The sequence below is a fragment of the Prionailurus viverrinus genome, chromosome C1 (assembly GCF_022837055.1).
Source record: "Prionailurus viverrinus isolate Anna chromosome C1, UM_Priviv_1.0, whole genome shotgun sequence".
Taxonomy (NCBI): Eukaryota; Metazoa; Chordata; class Mammalia; order Carnivora; family Felidae; genus Prionailurus; species Prionailurus viverrinus.
This window is the reverse complement of record NC_062568.1, coordinates 56,856,398-56,875,131: the sequence shown is the minus strand read 5'-3', so window position 1 is coordinate 56,875,131 and position 18,734 is coordinate 56,856,398. Positions and strand designations below refer to the sequence as shown.

The following is an 18,734-nucleotide window of genomic DNA, read 5'->3' as shown; positions in this document are numbered from 1 at the left end:
TGTGAGACCGTGACCTGAGCCAAAATCAAGAGTCAGACACTTAACTGACTGAGCAACCCCAGGTGCCCCAAATCCAATCTGTCATATAGTTAACTCTGAGTATTGGTCATTAATATCTCATGATAGATTCAGAAGTAAAAAATGCCAATATCTAGTATAATGCCATTGTTAAAACTGAAACATTAAAGACTTGTTGCAGGACAACAAAGATAAGGTTCTTTAAGAGTAACTTTCAGTAAGCCAGTTTGAAAGATGGCTTAAGCCTGAGGAAGCTGCAGGAGTACCTGTTGTCACAGGTTTTTCTGTCTAACAAAATCTCTGAATTTGAAGGAGTTTCTGGACACTTAAGTGATCAGACATGAACATTTCAGACTACTCAGGAGGAGAGAACTAACTCAGTGTTGTTACTGTACTTTTCATTTGTTAAGTTTTATTTCAGTAGTTCAACTTTACCACTTTGATGGTGTGTTGAGGTCTTAGGTTCTTAGAATCTTTTTTTCTTTTCAGAGTTTTAAAGCTAAATGAAGTAGAAAATAATAGTGCCCAGCATCAGATCTCTGAAGACTTTGTCATTTTGGCCAACAGGGAGAAGAACAAAGTAAGACAGGAGTACTTTAAAATTCTTTGTATATCACTGTCTTTCTATTTGAGAATATAGTATGCAAATGTGTTTGTCTTTCGGTGTGGCTGAAAAGAACAGCACGATCCTGTAGAAATCTGAGTGTTTTTGTCTGCATAGGGAGCTAGGCTTAGCCTTATGCACAGTTGAGATTTGAAAAGAGTTGGTTACATTAAGCTGTCTTTTGCTAATTTCTGTTTCCTTTCTGGGTTTCTCTTTTAGTTTTTATTGATGAGTTATTGACCTTTGGGTTTAATTAATTGTGCAAACTTGGAGTCAGCTGGGTTAAATATGAATCAGAAATCACATACCATGCTTTAACTCCAGGTAGTTGTTTTCTTTTAGTGTGCAAATTAAGAGCATGAAGAAAATTATGTGGAGAGAAATTTCTAAAAGCAGATCCACTGCTTTTGGTATTTTATCCATTAATTTATGATAGTAAAGTATTTTTGCTAATAGGAGGATCAGAAATCTGATTTAGAATTTTCTCAGTAGAAGAAAGAATTATGGGTGTTGGAGAAGGGTTGATTGTTTAACCAAATTTAATACAATTTTGCTATTTGCTGTACATGATAGGACTCATCATATCTTTTTATTTGTCTCCATATGATAGAATGAAAATTTACTCACTGTTACAGCTTCTGGACGGGTGGTGAAAAAAACATTTAACCTTCTGGATGATGACCCAGAACAAGAGGTATTACTTTAGCCAGACATAGCAAACCAAATGAGTGTGTACTAGCCCTATGGTTTTTAAATTATGCTTCCCAAACTCTGGGGTAGAGGTTCGGGGTGAGCAGTTCCATACAGATTTCGTTGGTAGGATTGTGCGTGCTATTTCAACCAATGCGTCCCCATCATCTGCTCTTCTCATATTAGAATTATTCATAAGATTTTGTTTGCAGAAAGATTTATAGAGCCAAAATAATTTGAAAACACTACTAGCTTATTGCTTGTTAATATATACAGGGTTTTTTCCTTTTCTTTCTTTCTTTTTTTTTTTTTTTAACGTGCACACTTTGTAGGGAAATATATCCTGATGACTTTATGGCTTTTCCTTTACAAGATACAGATATGTTTATTAATGATCGTGGGCCAGGGAAGAAGGGTGTGAGGGTGTGGTAAATTAGTTCAGCCTGTGGCCTGAACTTGACATCGCCAGTCACTGAGCTAATACATTTTTATCCTTTTCTTTTAAAGAGGCACTGAAAGTTCTTATGAAATCAACTGGCAGTGATAATGCTTTGAATATATAACCATTGCATGAATACAGAGTCTATTTAGACCAGATAATTGTATTCGTTCTGTGACCATTTCTAGGTAGAAATATTAGAGTAGCCTTCTAAGGATAGTTTTTGAAAATCTTTTTCAAAGGTTAGAGGTTTCCCAGTATGTGGCTGCACTCCAAAAAGTATGTGGCTGCATGCCATATATATATGGCAACAATAATTAACAAGGAGAAGGTGGTAGCAAAAAGAGAGATAGTCTCCATCAAGAGCTTAGAAAACAAGGTTTAGCCTGCAAAGGAAAAACCAAAAGGGATTGTAACTAAAGGCTATAAAATCACTGACACCCAGGCAAGAAGTCACTCTTTGAAGTTTGACCAAGGTAATATTAAGGCAAAAAAGTAAATAAAAAGGAACCATGTATAATAAATCTGATAAAGTTTTATGTTATGGGTAGTAAAGGCAGAAGATATAAGTGGATTAAAAAGTAGTTTTACCAAATGTAAGTGAAGGATTAGTATGTGGTGGTTAAAAGAAACTTGTGCCTGCCAAAATGTGCCTTCCTGTAGCCCATCCTCGGATGGCTGGCACAGATCTGCTTCCCCTGTGAGGCTATTGGAGTCCCAGGTTTTCTTCTTTAAACAGAGTTCTGAGGTTAGATTTTTCTCTTGTAAGTCTTTACCATCATTAGTCATTTCCAAGAAATATCTCTTATCCCAGTTCTGTTCTGTGGGTTGGATTTCAGTTCCTAGTTAATATTCTTCCTCAAGTGTAAGCAGCCATTTTTACTTTTTTTTAGAGAACCAAAAAGAGTTAAAAAAAAAAAAAAAAGATGGCAAAGAGAGTCATAAATAGTATGTGATAGGTCATCAGTTCTTCCTGAAATGACTTGTGATTTTCTGGTGTAAGACTCTTCTGACACAGTAGGTAGTTTTTAGGTTTCAGAACTGAGCTGCATATATTTAGTACTATCTGGGAACCAGTGAACACACATGTCAGAGGCAGCAGTTGAACACCTCTTTGGAACTTGGAGAAGTTCTGGGTTGCTGTCATAATAGAGAATTTCAATAATACTTTGGCCAAGATCTACATAGACTTGAGTCTGTTAGAATCTGTGGGATGCTGCTTAAGTCTTCAGAATCTTGTGACTTTTACTAGGCATAAAAGTAGAGACACATTTCTACTTATGCTCTCACCCATTCGTTCTTCTTTCCACATGCTTAAAATAGAAAGATAATAGAAGAGTTAAACTATGAACAGGAATAATCCTAAGTGGATAACTGGATTTTGCCCCTTTTTCCTCTACCTAACCCATCCGTTCCCTAAGACTTTTAAAATTGTGGACTACGAAGATGAGCTGGATTTGCTTTCTGTGGTAGCTGTTACCCAAATCGATGCTGAAGGAAAAGCTCACCTGGATTTCCACTGTAATGAATACGGAACTTTACTTAAAAGCATTCCACTAGAGGAGTCATGGGATGTGGTGAGTAGAGTCCGTGGTATTCAAAGTTGTAAGAATTTTCTTCATAGGTGACATTCATTGAAACACGTGCTACTGTGTTCATGTCAGTCCAGGCTCGCCTGTACCAATGACCACATCAAAGAGGTATCATCCGACCGGACAAAAACGAGTACTTCTTAAACCTTCCTTCCCTAGGAACTAGAGGACGCCTCCTTTCTGGAGGCCCTAAAGATAAAGTTTTATGTTTTATTCTGAGACATGCTGTTTATTTCCTTACCATAGTCTTAGGTTTTCTCACATTTTATAAGTTAGATAACATTTTTAAAAACAGAAGCGTACTGTGTTGAATCCCCCCAGTTATTTAAGAGATGATATCTAAGCATGTAGGGTTTCTAGTCACTCTCAGAAATATCTGTTTACTTTTTTGATTATTATAGAATATAAAAGTTATAAGGAAGAGTAGCTGCCATTTTATCCAATCATTTGTTTTATCAAATATCTGAGAGGTTTAGCAACTTGCCCACTCTCACACAGTGAGATAGAGTACAGGCAATGGAATCCAGGTGTTCCGACTCCTAAGACCAGGGTTCTTTTTATGTTCAACATTTCCTGTAATGCCTGCCTCATAAGGAATCTACATGTTCATAAATAATGACAATAAACTATTTCTAGCAACTGTTTTGCTTCCATGTATATATTTGAAGATCTCTAGCATAGGTGCTATGACATTTTAGTGACACAGTTGTGAATATGGTTGTGTGAAAAGGAGATTTCATTTGGCTGTGTTTTCATTCCAGACATACAGCCATGAAGTCTACTTTGACAGAGACTTGGTACTACACATAGAACAGAAACCCAGCAGGGTCTTCAGCTGCTACGTTTACCAGATGGTATGTGACCCTGGTGAAGAAGAAACAACAAACAGAAGTTGTGAAAAGGAGTGAGATACTTTTAAAACTTGAGATGTAACTCATGAGACTTTTAGCCACATAGCCAAGCAACTATGTTCAGTCCTCCTCTCTGTTATCTGTGTAGCAAGTTCTCCAGTATTTTCTAGAAAACATTTTGTATTGACCTCACATGACTGTGACTTCTATTTTAAATTATTGCCATACAAGTGGTAAGGACTTCATTTTATGGAGAGAGTTTTTTAGAATGACATCCCAAGAAGTCTAGCATTTAGAGCTTTTAGCTAGGTGGTGATGCAAATATCAGGTGTTGGGGAGCACAGAAAAACAAATTGGTGCCAGTTGTTGGGAGAAGGTTACTGATGGAGAAGTGTTAAACATGGTTCTTAAAGGATGGTATGGAATTTTGATTGGTAAGACGATGCAGTAGAGACAAAAAAAAAAAAAAAAGACGTAAAGGATTCAGAAAGAAATGCTCCATCCTGTATACCAAACTTTGCCTTAGGGTGAGAAATGAGATCCATAATGTGAAATAATACCTTTGAGCCAAAAATGTGTCATCATGTTTTTTTAATCATATATGTGTATATATGTATATGTTTATATTTATATGTAGCGTTAGGAATTGGTTCTAGTTCTCAGATGATCTTTTCTTCCATGGTTTTATTCTCTTGGCTTGGTGTTCCCATTGGTTATTTACATTTCTATCACAGACTAATGTAAAAGATTCCAAGCAAAATTTAAGTGAAAATTTTTCCTGATATGTAGCCTGTTTAGCTCTGAATATATCTAAGAATGTACTCATTTCACCATTCTGTTTATTTGGTAAGTTTCCCAGTTCTGCTTAGGCAGTATTTTCATACCTATGCAATAAGATGAAAGTATCCTGGATCCCCCCAGTTCTGTTCCTTGTGGAAGAGTAGATAAAGTCTCAATTCCTACTAGCTTGGGGACTGACTGATTAGCTAGAAAAGGCTTTTGACTCTGGCTTAGTTGTGAAACCAGTATTTTTGCTTCTTTGTTAGGACCAATATAGATATAATCCTTGAATTCAGATAATCATTCGTCAGATTGTTAAATAAAAGCGATATAAGTCATGGGAGAAAATTGTTTCTTTTTGCTTCCTGTTTGAGAAATCCGGTTGCTGAGATCCACATGTTCAGCACATTTCTCTGATTCAGCCTCAAAAGAAGAACCAGTAAAAATAGAAGGGGAGGAAACAGCAGTGAAAATCATTGCTGAATCAAATTTAAGGTTAAAATATGGGATTGTAGCTTGGATAATTTGCATTAAAACCCTTTAGTTTTCCCTTTGGTTTTGGCCTGACCCCATGTTAAGAATGATGTGAATTCTGCCCTTTTCTGCCCTTGAAGTTTGCAGATAAATGTCAAGCTAATTATGATCAACAGTGCTGAGGAGAAAAAGGTGTTAACCTATTCCAGACATCAAGAAATTAGTAGCAGAGTCCATAAATTTAAAAGAAATACAAGGAACAAACCTAAAACTATCTTTTGTGCGATAGGTAAGATTGCTAACGTTTTAGAATAACAGAAAATATTTATATGTGGCCAAAGATAAATCTTTTTGCGTCTGACCTTAAGTGTAATAACCACTTGGGCAAGTAGAAGTGATTACCTTGTGAGCAAGGTATAACTATCTTCATATATTAATTCTAATCCTTATATCTCTACTACTGGAAAAATCCATTCTTGTTTTATGCATATTTAATATAATATTTGAAGCTTTCAGAGCATTTTAGAGACCTGATTGTGGTTACAGAGCAGTTGAATAATTATGATGTACTGGATATTGCCCCAAACTTCCAATTAGACACTAGCTATAGCTAAACAGTCATGCCCAATGAATTTACATCTTGAAAAACAAGTCCAGTAAGAGGGAATAGATTAAAATACCAGAGAAAAGAAAGAAACCAGTGTTGTATGGGTTTCAAAGCAGATGCAGTGCTATGTAAAAGCTGAAAGCCTATTCTCCATTTCCAAGAGTGTTTCAGAAAAGGTTAAGACTTCAGTCCTGTTTGATTTTTTTAAGAAGAGGTTTATTGAGTTTCCGCATCTCCTTTAAGGCACTCTCTTCTTTTAATGAAATGATAGGAACTCATCTGCTCAGAAAGGCATCTGAGAATTAGCTGAGATTCTTGGCTGCTTTTTAGGCTGGGGGCAAGAGTGGGTGGGTGGCTAGAATACTTCTAGTCTAGGTATGAACTGACCACTGAGAAACTCCGCATGTTTCACCACTGCTAAAGTCAGACTAGACCAGGATCCTTATGCCGTATCAGCCGGACACTTTCACCTCAGTGTAAAAGACCACGGTGGGGGGGAGGGGGAGGTCAGTTGTGGGCACTGTAACAAACAGAAGGGTTATGCCCCAACTGGAAGGACAAGCTGTTCCTATTTAGGTTCAGCTGATTGTAACATTTTGTGGGAATGTGGGCTGCATGACTTTTAACAAGATGGTTGATAAAAAGATGCCAAATGATACAGAAGATAGTAAAGAATGTGGGAAATTTACAGATAACACACACAGCAGGAGACAGTACAGCACGCTTCCCAAAAAAGTGTGGGTGTCCCAGCCCCCCATAGTGGCATCGCAGCTGTTCATTCCGCCACCTGCCAGCCATGACGCCGCCATTCTCTTGGGGTGGAGGGACGTGGCGGTTAATATCCTCCTGGCCCCACCTCAACCCCCACTCTCTGCCTGACTCTTTTAGAGTCTTCAGTGGTGTGGCCCGCCTACCTAACAGGCACTACTGATAGGCATAAAACATTATGGGCAACGTTTCTGAGTGTTTAATGCAAAACTGAGGGAAGCAATTTAGCTTCTTCCAGCCGGTCTAGATATTAAGCTGATGAGAAGCGTATTGCTACATTTCACTCCTTGTGATGCTGTGTTCTCACAGTATCGAGGCAGCAAGATTATCCTTCTTTGACTCGAAAACGTTTCTCTCAACTCTGAGAGAAAACAAAACGAATCCTATTGTAGTTGCTGTTTGAACTGCCTAGTGAGGAGATGATGTTCTATTTAAACAAATTAAGGTACTTGACATTCTTCCACCAACTGAATGTTTTGTTTCTTGCACGTATTTTTTAAATGGTAACTTACATTTATTGACTGCTTTCTATGTACCAGTCACTGTGACAACATGTAAAATGAAATGGTTCACTCAACATTCAGAATAACCATATGAAGTGTGAAACTACTGTTATCCCCCCACATTTTGTAAATGAGTATCATGAGGCTTATAGAAGTTACTTTGCCACAACTAATAAGTGCAGAGAAAGGAAACACATCCAGATTCTTTTGACACAAACTTATGCCAGATTTCCTCCAAAGCTCTCAAAAAGCAAATCATGTTACTTTATCTCATATAAAGCATACCAATAATGATAATATTAGGTACAAGAAAATACTTAGTGTTTTTTTAATGATGTCTGGATATCCAAATTTTGGACAAAGTTTGGATGAAATACAGTTGGCCTATTCACATATATAACTTGACATAAATGATGGTTCTTCATTCAGTAGTTAAAAGTAGTTTTTTAAAAAGGTACAAAATATGGTACTCTCATCCTGTTTGTGGTAATAATGAACACCAGTATTGGTAATGATTCATAAGTTAATTTGACTTCCTTTTTAATAATCTTTGTATTTCTTACCTTTCTTAACCATGTCTACATATGTATCTAACTTTTAGAATTCTAGGGAAAATTCTGCAGCTAATTTCTGGTCCCTGCTACAGAATCTTACAGAAGGAATAATTTATTATAGGCAAAGGATATATATTAGAAAGATAAGACCAACTGAGGGCTTTTCTCCATCATTTTATAATGAAACTTTTCAAACATACAGAAATGTTGATAGAATTTTACAGTAAATACCCAAACACCAACTTCATGGATTCTAAATTTTACGTGTTTTATTACTATCTGTCCATGTTACTTTTATGATGCATTTCAAAGTAAATTGCAGACCTCAGTATACTTCCCCCTGATACCTCAACATGCATACCACTAAATAGAGTTTAATGTTCAGTTTTTAAAATTTTTGATGTACATTTACATGCAGTGAAACGCACAAATGTTAAATATAAATTTGCTGAGTTCTTGCAAATGCGTACATCCGCGTAACCCAAACCCTTTTCAAAATTTAGAACATAGCACTCATTCCGGAAAGTTTCCTCCCGTTCCTTCCCAGTCAATCCTCACCACACCTATTGGGGGTTAACTACCGTTTTGATTATTTTGCCTCACAGATTAAATTTGCCCATTCTAAAACCTTATATGAATGAAATCATACAAAGTGGAATGCTTCCTTCATTCACCGTGTTTTTGAAGTTAATTCACTTTGCATGTACCAGTGATTCATCCCTTTTTATTGCTGACCAGTCTTTTGTATGAATGCGTCAATTTGTTTTTTCCAGTTTTCTGTTAATGGACACCTGGGCTGTTTCTGATTTTTTTTCTTTTTTTTTTTTTTTTACTATTGTGAATAAAGTGCTGTGAACATTCTTGTGCACATTTTTTTGTGAACATATTTCTTTATTCCTCTTGGGTAAACATCTAAGAATGGAATTATTGGGTCCTAGGTAGGAGTGTGTTTAGTTTAATAAGCAATTGCCAGATCCCCCCCACCCCCACCCCCGAAGGATTGTATCATTTCACATGCCTGCAACAATATGAAACTTCCAGTCCTTCCACATTTTCTCCAACATTTGTGGTTCTTAGTCTTCTTTATCTTAGCATTTGTGGTGGGTGTATAATCATCTCTAGTTGATACGTAGATTGTTTCTACTTGCCTCTAGCAGCCCTTTCTCAGGTCACCCTCTTTATCTTTTTTAACCCCACCCCCACCCCACGAGGAACTGCTGAAAACATTCTTTCTTTGGGATAATAATTAAGATAACTTGGGGCGCCTGGGTGGCGCAGTCGGTTAGGCGTCCGACTTCAGCCAGGTCACGATCTCGCGCTCCGTGAGTTCGAGCCCCGCGTTGGGCTCTGAGCTGATGGCTCGGAGCCTGGAGCCTGTTTCCGATTCTGTGTCTCCCTCTCTCTCTGCCCCTCCCCTGTTCATGCTCTGTCTCTCTCTGTCCCAAAAATAAATAAACGTTGAAAAAAAAATTTAAAAAAAAAAAAAAAAAGATAACTCAAAAGCCAGCCTGCATTATTCTTTCTCAAACATAGAATACATTCTCATCAAGGAACCCTGTTTCCTTTAATGAGGACTAACAGAACAAACCTGGATTGTTAAAGGCTTATGTTAGACTGTTCTACGTGACTGCTGGAGCTGGACAGGATGGCACCAGAGAAGGGGCTCCATAAAACATTGTAATAAAAGCAGAAAGTGATTTTTTCCTTTAAAGGCTGGGAGTTCATGTTATTTGTAAATCGGATGAATTTTTGCTATAATATGATATTAGTATTAAATAAGCTTTATCCTTTCCCTAATAACTACATTGATGTGGGTTATGTATTTTCTTTTGAGAGAGTAGGGGAGGGGTGGAGAGAGGGAGAAAGAGAATCCAAAGCAGGCTCCTCACTGTCAGCACAGAGCCCAATGCAGGGCTCCAACCTACGAACCGTGAGATCATGATCTGAGCCAAAAACCAAGAATTGGTTGCTCAACCAATCACTCATCCAGGCACCCCCTCAGTGTGATTTTGATTTATATTTCCTGATAAACTAATGATAAGCATATTCAGGTGTGTTTATATGCCATGTGTAAATTTTAAATTTTCTTAACATAGATTTTTTGAGGTATAATGGACATACAATAAACTGCACATATTTAAATTACACAGTTTGGTAATTTTTTTTAACTTTTTTTAACATTTATTTATTATTGAGAGACAGAGCATGAGCGGGGGAGAGGCAGAGAGTGAGAGAGACACAGAATCCGAAGCAGGCTCCAGGCTCCAAGCTGTCAGCACAGAGCCCGATGCGGGGCTCGAACTCACAGACCGCAAGATCATGACCTGAGCTGAAGTCGGATGCCTAACCGACTGAGCCACCCAGGTGCCCCAAGTTTGGTAAATTTTGACATGTCATGTATACACCCATGAAACCATCACTACAATTGAGATATTAAACACATCTATCACTCCAAAAAGTTTCCTCTTGGTTCTTTGTGACACCCCTCTCTTGCCTTTCTCTCCTGCCTTCCCAAAGCAGCCACTAATCTGTTTCTGTTGGTTTAGGTTAGTTTGCATTGTCCAGAATTTTATATAAATGTAGTCGCACAGTAAGTACTCTTCTGTTTTTCTCCTGGCTTCTTTCACTCAGTATAGTTATTTTGAGATCCATCTGTATTATGTGTATCATAGTTCATTCCTTTTTGTTACTTAATATTACTCCATTGTGTGGTTATAACCACAATTTTTTACACATTTACCTGTTGATGTACATTTGGGTAGTTTCCAATTTGGGGCTACTGCAAACAAAGCTACTGTGAACATTTAGTACAAATTCTTTGTATGGACATAATGCTTTATTTCTGTTGGGAAATACCAAAGAGAAAATGGCTGGATCCTATGTTAGGTATATGCTTAATTTTTTAAGAAGCTTACAAACTGTTTTACCAAAATGGCTATGTCATTTTATATTCCCATCATCCCATCATCAGTACATGAGAGTTCCAGGTGCTCCATATCCTTGCCAACACTTGTTATGGCCAGTGTTTTTAATTTTAGACATTTAGTTTAGGTTTTACATTACAATTTTTTAAATTTATGTTTATTTTTGAGACCGAGAGAGTACGTGTGCGTGTGTGAGTGGAGGAGGGGCAGAGAGAGAGGGAGACATGGAATCTGAAGCAGGCTCCAGGCTCTGAGTGGTCAGCACAGAGCCCAATGCGGGACTCAAACTCACAGACCACAAGATCATGACCTAAGCCGAAGTCGTATGCCCAACAAACTGAGCCATCCAGGTGCCCCAAGTTTGGGTTTTACATTTAGATCCATAATCCACTTTTTGTTGATTTTTGGGTACGGTGCAAGATATGGATCAAAGTTCTTTTTTTCTATATGGGTATCTAATGCATAGTGGGTAGCATTTGGTCTTTCACCATTATGTATGATATTAACTGTTGGTTGTTCATAGCTACTCCTTATTAATTTGAAGAAGTTCCCTACTATTACTAGTTTTCTGAGTTTTTATTGGATATAGATGTTGGAGTCTGTCAAATACTCTGTTGAGGCGACCATATGGCTTTTAGTCTGTTAATACGGTAAGTTACATTGATTGATTTTTTTTTTTTAAACTTTAGACCAGTATTGAATTCTTGGGGTAAACGCACTTGATACCTCTAAAGTTCTAATCATATTTTAAGTCAGACGGTCTCTGCAGTTCTACTTTGTCACATGTGTCATTTCCACAACAACAAATTCATAAAATTTACCACTGTATTGGCACCGTGGTACATGGTAATCATTTCAAGTTCATTACATTTAGATGTCTTTCTGCCTTTACAAATAATTTCCAAACACTTTTGGACCCTTTGCCAAATACTTCATTCTCATATAAACAGAATTTAGCAAGTTGGGACTCAACAGTGTTGGAGAAGCTATGGGTATGCTGCCAGCCTCTCCCGGTCTTACCTCAGTCCAGAAAGTTCGTATACTAAATAAAATTATATCTGAGGTAGAAAAGTCAGTTAATACCTGCTGTGACCCCAATTAATGCTTTGAACCCATTATAGTTCAATATACTTTGAAACCTTGGACCACCGCAGAAGTGATGAAACTTAGAGTGAGCTAAATTCACAAAGGTGACAATCCGTGAAATGAGTCATATGGAGGACAATCTACCTTCTCCGGTAATAGGCATCCATAAATTGATCTCTCAAATGAAACTTTCAAAAGAAAATGATTTATCAATAAATTCTTTATCAGTTCTTTCCAGTAAAAGTTTTAAGGCTCAATTAAGGATTTTAAATTTTCTCTTAGGAGGGCACCTCCTCAAGCAGACAATCATTTCTGAATCCTATTTTAAACACCATTTTTTCTTTGAAAAATCACAAGCTCCAAGAGCACAGGTTTTCAAGCTTCCTCTGTAAGAGTAATAAGACTGGTTAAAGCACGTTAAAAGAATTACAATTTAAAAGCCATTCTAACACTTCATTTTCCTGTCTGTAATCTGTCTTTCTCTCTGTAGAGAGCAAAGTCAGTGAGAGTTAAAGCATTTCCAGCTCCAACCTCTCCCACATCTATAACCTCAGATTTTACACAGTAATGACACAAGATCTGCTTGAAGATACGCTGACTGACACTATCATGAACTTAAAGAGGTCCTTGAGACCACTACCACATCTAATATAAAGTCCCAAATATCTCAGCGTGCCTGGGTGGCACAGTTGACTGTCTGACTCTTGCTTTCAGCGCAGGCCGTGAACCCATGGTTTGTGAGATCGAGCCCGATGCAGGGCTCTGCGCTGACAGTGCAGAGCCTGCTTGGGATTCTCTCTCTCCCTCTCTCTCTCTGCCTCTCTCTCTCTCTCTCTCGCGCAAAATAAATAAGTGAACTTAAAAAAAATAAGAATGTCCCAAACGTCTCTTTTCCAGAGTCTGTCTTGGTTCCCTTACCAGACTCCTGATCTGATGGTTTCCATTTCAGTTTCTGTCAGAAAGTCTTGGGTGCCTCTGCCACTTTGGCTAGCATTAGAGTGATTTATTGTGCATATACAGACACTTTTGAGAGTGAAAGGAAACATTACCAATCATTATTGATTGGACCACTAAGAGCAACTAAATGCTTAATCTCACGGACCAGCCTCCAAGAAGCCACAGAAACTGCACCTCAGGGCAGTGTGTGAGTTATAGGTTAGGGAGGAAGGGGGAAGAATTTACCCCCAGCTCTTATCTGCCACTCTCCAAAGATTCCAACATAACTCCCCCGAATTTCCAGATTGCACAAGGGCAGAATTCACCTTGACACCAATGGGCAGGAAGCAAGGGAAACTCAGCAACAGGACATGAATGAGGTCCTCGCATTGGCAGGCTGTGTTGGCATGAAGTTTGCAGGGTCCGCACAGAGCAGTCTTAGTAGCAGTGACTGAAACAAGAGAGGGGGTGAGGCCAAGAGAATCTGAATTTGTGCAGGATGTCTGGTTAAAGGGAGAATTGGGAAGAATTCTATTTCTTCCCACGTGTATGGGTTCTGGTCTGCTTTCTGTCCGGTGAGCACGGCTTAAGGCCAGAAAGATGGCAGAGAGCCCTAATCAGCAAACTCCAATCTAAAGAAATAGAAAGAAACTCCAATCTAAAGAAATACATCCAAGATAGTTAAATGAATGTACCCTTCTATGTTTTAAGGTAGCATATGATCTGGAAACATTTTATTTTTATTCACACACTGTGAAGTTCACCTTTTCAAAGTGTACAATTCAACGATTTTTAGAATGTTCACAAAATTGTGCAGCCATCACCCCTCTCTAATTTCTAGAACATTTTTGTCACCCCAAAGAGAAACCCTGTATACATTAACAGTCGTTCCCATTTCCCTTCCCCCCACCTCCTGGCAACCACTAATCTGTTTCTGTGGATTTGCCTATTCTGCACGTTTCACCTAAGCGGAATCATGCAAAATGTGGCCTTTTGTGTCTGGTTTCCTTCAGCATGCTGTCTTCAAACTTTAACCCATGTTGTAGCATGTATCAATACTTCATTTCTTTTTGTGGCCAAGTAATATTCTCTTATTAAGCTAAACACATTTGTTTATGCACCTGTTGATGGACATCAGGTTGATTCCAGTTTTTAGCTATTGTCAATGATGCTGCTATAAACATTTGTGTGCACATTTTTGTATAGATAGATATTTTCAGTCCTCCTGAGAAATGCCTAGGAGTGGAATTAGTGGGTCCCATGGTAGCTCTAGGTTTAACTTTTTGAGGAACCGACAAACTATTTTCCACAGCAGTGGTACCATTTTATATTCCGAATAGCAATATACAAGAGGTCCAGTTCCTCCACATACTTGCCAACGCCTGTTATTTTCTATTTTTTTATTATAACAATCCTAGTGGGCATGAGGTGGTATTTCATTACAGTTTTGAATTTTATTTCCCTGATGACTAATGATACACATCTTCTTATGTGCTTATCGGCCATTTGTATACCATCTTTGAAGAGACATTTACTCTAATCCTTTACCCATTTTTAATGAGATTGTCTTTTTATTATTGAGGTGTAAGAGTTATTTATATATTTATATATTTCTGTATATATTCTAGATACAAGTCTCTTATCAGGTAATGTGATTTGCAAATATTTTCTCTCATTGTGTGGGTTGTCTTTCCTCTTTCCTGATGGTGTCCTTTGAAGCACAAAAGTTTTCAATTTTGATGAAGTCAAATTTTGAATCTATTCTTTCTTTTGTTGATTGTGCTCTTGATGTCATATCTAAGAAACAATCGCCTAGTCTAAGATCATAAAAATGTACACTTATGTTTTCTTCTAAGAGTTTCTTAATTAGCTTTTACATTTAAGTTGATGATTTTAATCTATAATCTTGAATAAGGGGCACCTGGGTGGCTCAGTCGGTTAAGCGGCCGACTTCAGCTCAGGTCATGATCTCTCAGTCCGTGAGTTCAAGCCCCGCATCGGGCTCTGTTCTGACAGCTCAGAGCCTGGAGCCTGCTTCGGATTCTCTGTCTCCCTCTCTCTCTGCCCCTCCCCTGCTCACACTCTGTCTCACTCTCAAAAATGAATAAATGTTTAAAAAAAATTTATAATCTTGAATGAAATTTAATGGTAACACTAGTTACTCTTTTAGTCCTTCTTCGTATTAACACAGGAAAGTAAGTTGTAGTTTGATTCTAAGTTTATTCACAAATGTGAGGCTTGGGATTCTCCTGGGAAGGGTGAGAATGAGGGCTTTGGGGGATATTGCTGGGAGTCCATTCCCAGTAGGTGTTGGTGAGAGAAGCACCAGCCACTGACCTCACTAAGAGCTGGAAGAATAAGATTTCATCTGCTCCTAAAAGGAGTGTGAGGGAAACACAAAGATACTGCCAACCTACCAGTCCAGGCCCACTGACAGGAAGTATCTCTTCTGTAATGTTTTAAATATTTGTTTAATGTTTATTTATTTTTGAGGGGGGAGGGGCAGAGAGAGGGGGACAGAGGATCTGAAGCGGGCTCTGTGTTGACAGCAGAGAGCTCAATGTGGGGCTCGAACTCACAAACCGCAAGATCATGACCTGAGCTGAAGTCCAACACTTAACGGACTGAGCCACGCAGGTGCTCCTCTTCCCTAATTCTTAATGTTTCCCCTAAATTCAGATGGGTGTGGTTTTTGCATGCTCCTACAATGAGTAAATACGCATTCCATGATCAAGTGAAATTAATACTTGTTATTTTATAAATATTGACAGCAAAATAGTGACTGTGTTACAAGCTTGTATAATTTTCTGAGCAATTACTTTTTCTGTCTCAGAATCTTAGACTTTTTAAACTTAATAGATTACACGGAAGCGTCTAAGAATACTTTTGAGTCATTGCACGGACAGGCTTGCTAATAACTACTAAAACATTTAGATGCAGCAACCTCTGTGGCTATCTCTTGAGTTGGATCACTAAACTCATTAGGTTCTCTATCTGCAAAGAACAGCATTGTTAATGTTGCCTTTATGACATCAGAATAAAACAAGATGTGCTTTAATAACTAGTGATACCTGCTGCACAAGTGGGTTACACAAGGAAGTGCAGCTAATAATAAAATGTTCGTGTCAGTGAATACTGTCATTACATACAGATTAAAGAAATAAGACTATTTTTAGTTAATTGCTGGTATTAATCTAAAATTCCAGTGAATCAGAAATCCTGTATTTAGGTGAGTTCAGAAGTGCATAGTCACTACCGTCATTCTAATAAACAATGTCATTTGGGATATAGTACTACAATCAGTATATTTTTAATACCTAGGACAGTACTTATTTTTGAGGTTTTGAGAAATGTATTGATGAATCAACAGATTCATCAGGTGGGAGGGGAATTTCCAAAGAGGTGTTTTGTTGTTGTTGTTGTTGTTGTTAGCAGAACAGTCCAGACTCATAAAGGACCATGAGGAACAGGGAGATAACCTTAATGCTATAGGGAACCAAGGTGTTGGAAGCAGGTGGAAATGACCCATGTGGGATTGGGCTGTGTCAGGGTATAACTGAGGACAAGAAACTTGAGAATCAAAGCTCAGTGGAGCTTTTTGGGCTCATAGCTTTTGTCGTAGATGAAGCTTAATTTGAAATCGTTTTTGACAGTGTCTTTGCCAGATTTGGATCTGTATTTTAAGAATGAGGTCTAGATCTCTTCAAAGAACTAGTTACTATGAACTGCCATGTCCGTGTCCCTTAGATGTGCTGTAACACATACCTCACGGCCCCATTGCGGGCACAAAATTCAAAATGTTTGAAAGTGAAAAGTGATCTCTCCCTCACCCTCTTTTTGGGTCTGTTTCTGGGCTCTTTCTGATCCTTACCTTTTACATTCAGAGGTATAGTCCACCTGGAATTGGTTTTTGTTTATGGTTAACTCTCTTTTCTCCCTTTTTGTAAAAAAATCTACTCTATCCAGCACCATAAATCCCAGCTTTGTAGTGACACCTTTGTCACCATGTGTCTATATGGACTCTATTCTGTTCCATTGATCTATTTGTCATTATTGTCACCAATATCACACTACATTGATTACTGTAGATTTATAATATATCTTAATATGCAGTAGAGTATGTCCTCATAAATTGTTCTTTCTCAGGAATGTTATGGCTATTCTTTACCCCTGACATATTCTGTGCCTTGGAGTCTAGAATCTTCTTGTCAATCCCACAGAAATTAACTCACTACAATTTTGATCGGGATCGAATTGACTATAGATAAACTTAGGGAGAAATGACATCCTTACTATTTTGAGTCTTCTAATACATTGATGTAATAACATCCTTCCATTTATTTATGTCATTTTCAATTTTTCTAAAAGTGTTTTTAGGTTTTCTGTATAGAAGTGTCATCTTTTTTTATTGCTAACTATTTTATGTTTTGATGCTATTGTAAATGGTATTGTGTTTAAATTTCATTTTTAAAAAATAAATAATAAATTTCAATTTTTTAATGGTTTGATGCTCAACCAAAGAAATTCCATTGATTTCTGCATACTAATCTATATCCTGTAAGCTTATTCAAATCACCTAATAATTCTAATACTATTCTGTAGATTTTATTTTCTAAGAATGCAAAGAATTCAATTCTATTATTTTCTCTATCTATAATACTGTTATCTATTTTTCTTGCCTTATTATATTGACCAGGTCCACCAGCATATTTCTGATTTCAGAGTAAACAATATTAACATTTCACCATTAGGTACTATGTTTCCTGTAAGTTTTTTTTCCATAGATACCCTTTAACAAAGAATTTTTCTTCTGTCCCTTGCTTACTAAGAGGTGTTTTTTTTTTAATGACTACATGTGCAATTTTATCAGTTTACATCTATTAAGGATAATCATGATTTTGTTTATTTCTTCTGATAATGTTGTGAATTACATTGATTTTTATATGTTAAAACCATCATACATTCCTGAAATACACTCAACTTGGTTATGTTTCCTTTTATATTTTGTTACATTCAGTTTGTTATCACTTTAATGAAGACCTTCTTCTTCTTCTTTTTTTTTTTTTTAGTGTTTACTTATTTTTGAAAGAGAGAGAGGGAGGGGCAGAGAGAGAGAGAGAGAGAGAGAGAGAGAGAGACTCCCAAGCAGGCCCTGCGTCAGAGCCTGCTGTGAGATCTGCCAGAACTGTGAGATCATGACCTGAGCTGAATTCAAGAGTCTGATGCTTAACTGACTGAGCCACCAAGACCTTAACTTCTAAGTAAAATATGTTAATTAGCAGTAGTCTAATGCTTTTGCTGCAACAACCAGAAAATGAAATGGATGAATTTTAAAATTATATTTGTGAAGATATCAGAGAGTTGTGGAGCAAGGAGGAATAGACGAACTACAATTCCAGAACAGTAAGAACTCTTCCTAAGTAAGCCAATGATTGTTTTTTTTGTTTGTTTGTTTTGTTTTGTTTTTCCTGATGGACTTGACTTAGCAGAGAGAATCTCCTAGAGGGAAAAAAAACCAGCATAATTTTTGACCATTACACAGGGCTTGTGTGACCTATTAGAAACTGGAAGAGCCTGAATGCAAGGCAGGTTTTCCCCCATGAGATATTTTTTGAGTTTTAGGGTGATGTATGAGGCTGGAGGCTGGCCCAGAAAGTCAGACTGTAATCTATTGTTCCGTGGTGCCTGGAGGGGAACATCCTACTAGGGGAAAGGAGCCTTTCACAAACTCATAACTAGACGGTCCCTGAGGCATGTGTACATGGGTGTATTAGTTTGCTAGGGCTGCTAACAGCAGCAAAGTACCACAGGCTGGGGAGCCTAAACAAAAGAAGTTTATTTACTTATGATTCTGGAGGCTAGCAGTCCAAGATCAAGGTGTCAGCAGGGTTGGTTTCTTCTGAGGCCT

General features: G+C 37.7%; 1 protein-coding gene across 2 annotated transcripts in view; it reads left to right on the top strand.

Moving 5' to 3' along the window:
- DCAF17 (DDB1 and CUL4 associated factor 17) overlaps nucleotides 1-8,748 on the top strand; it is a 36,262-nt gene extending 27,514 nt beyond the window's left edge. For both annotated transcript variants that reach the window (XM_047872042.1, XM_047872041.1), the window contains 4 exons: nucleotides 508-598; nucleotides 1,233-1,316; nucleotides 3,173-3,328; nucleotides 4,105-8,748. In XM_047872042.1, the coding sequence (XP_047727998.1) occupies nucleotides 508-598; nucleotides 1,233-1,316; nucleotides 3,173-3,328; nucleotides 4,105-4,251 (478 nt within the window). In that variant the 3' untranslated portion in view covers nucleotides 4,252-8,748. The remainder of the gene's footprint in view (nucleotides 1-507; nucleotides 599-1,232; nucleotides 1,317-3,172; nucleotides 3,329-4,104) is intronic.
- The last annotated feature ends 9,986 nt before the right edge of the window (nucleotides 8,749-18,734 follow it).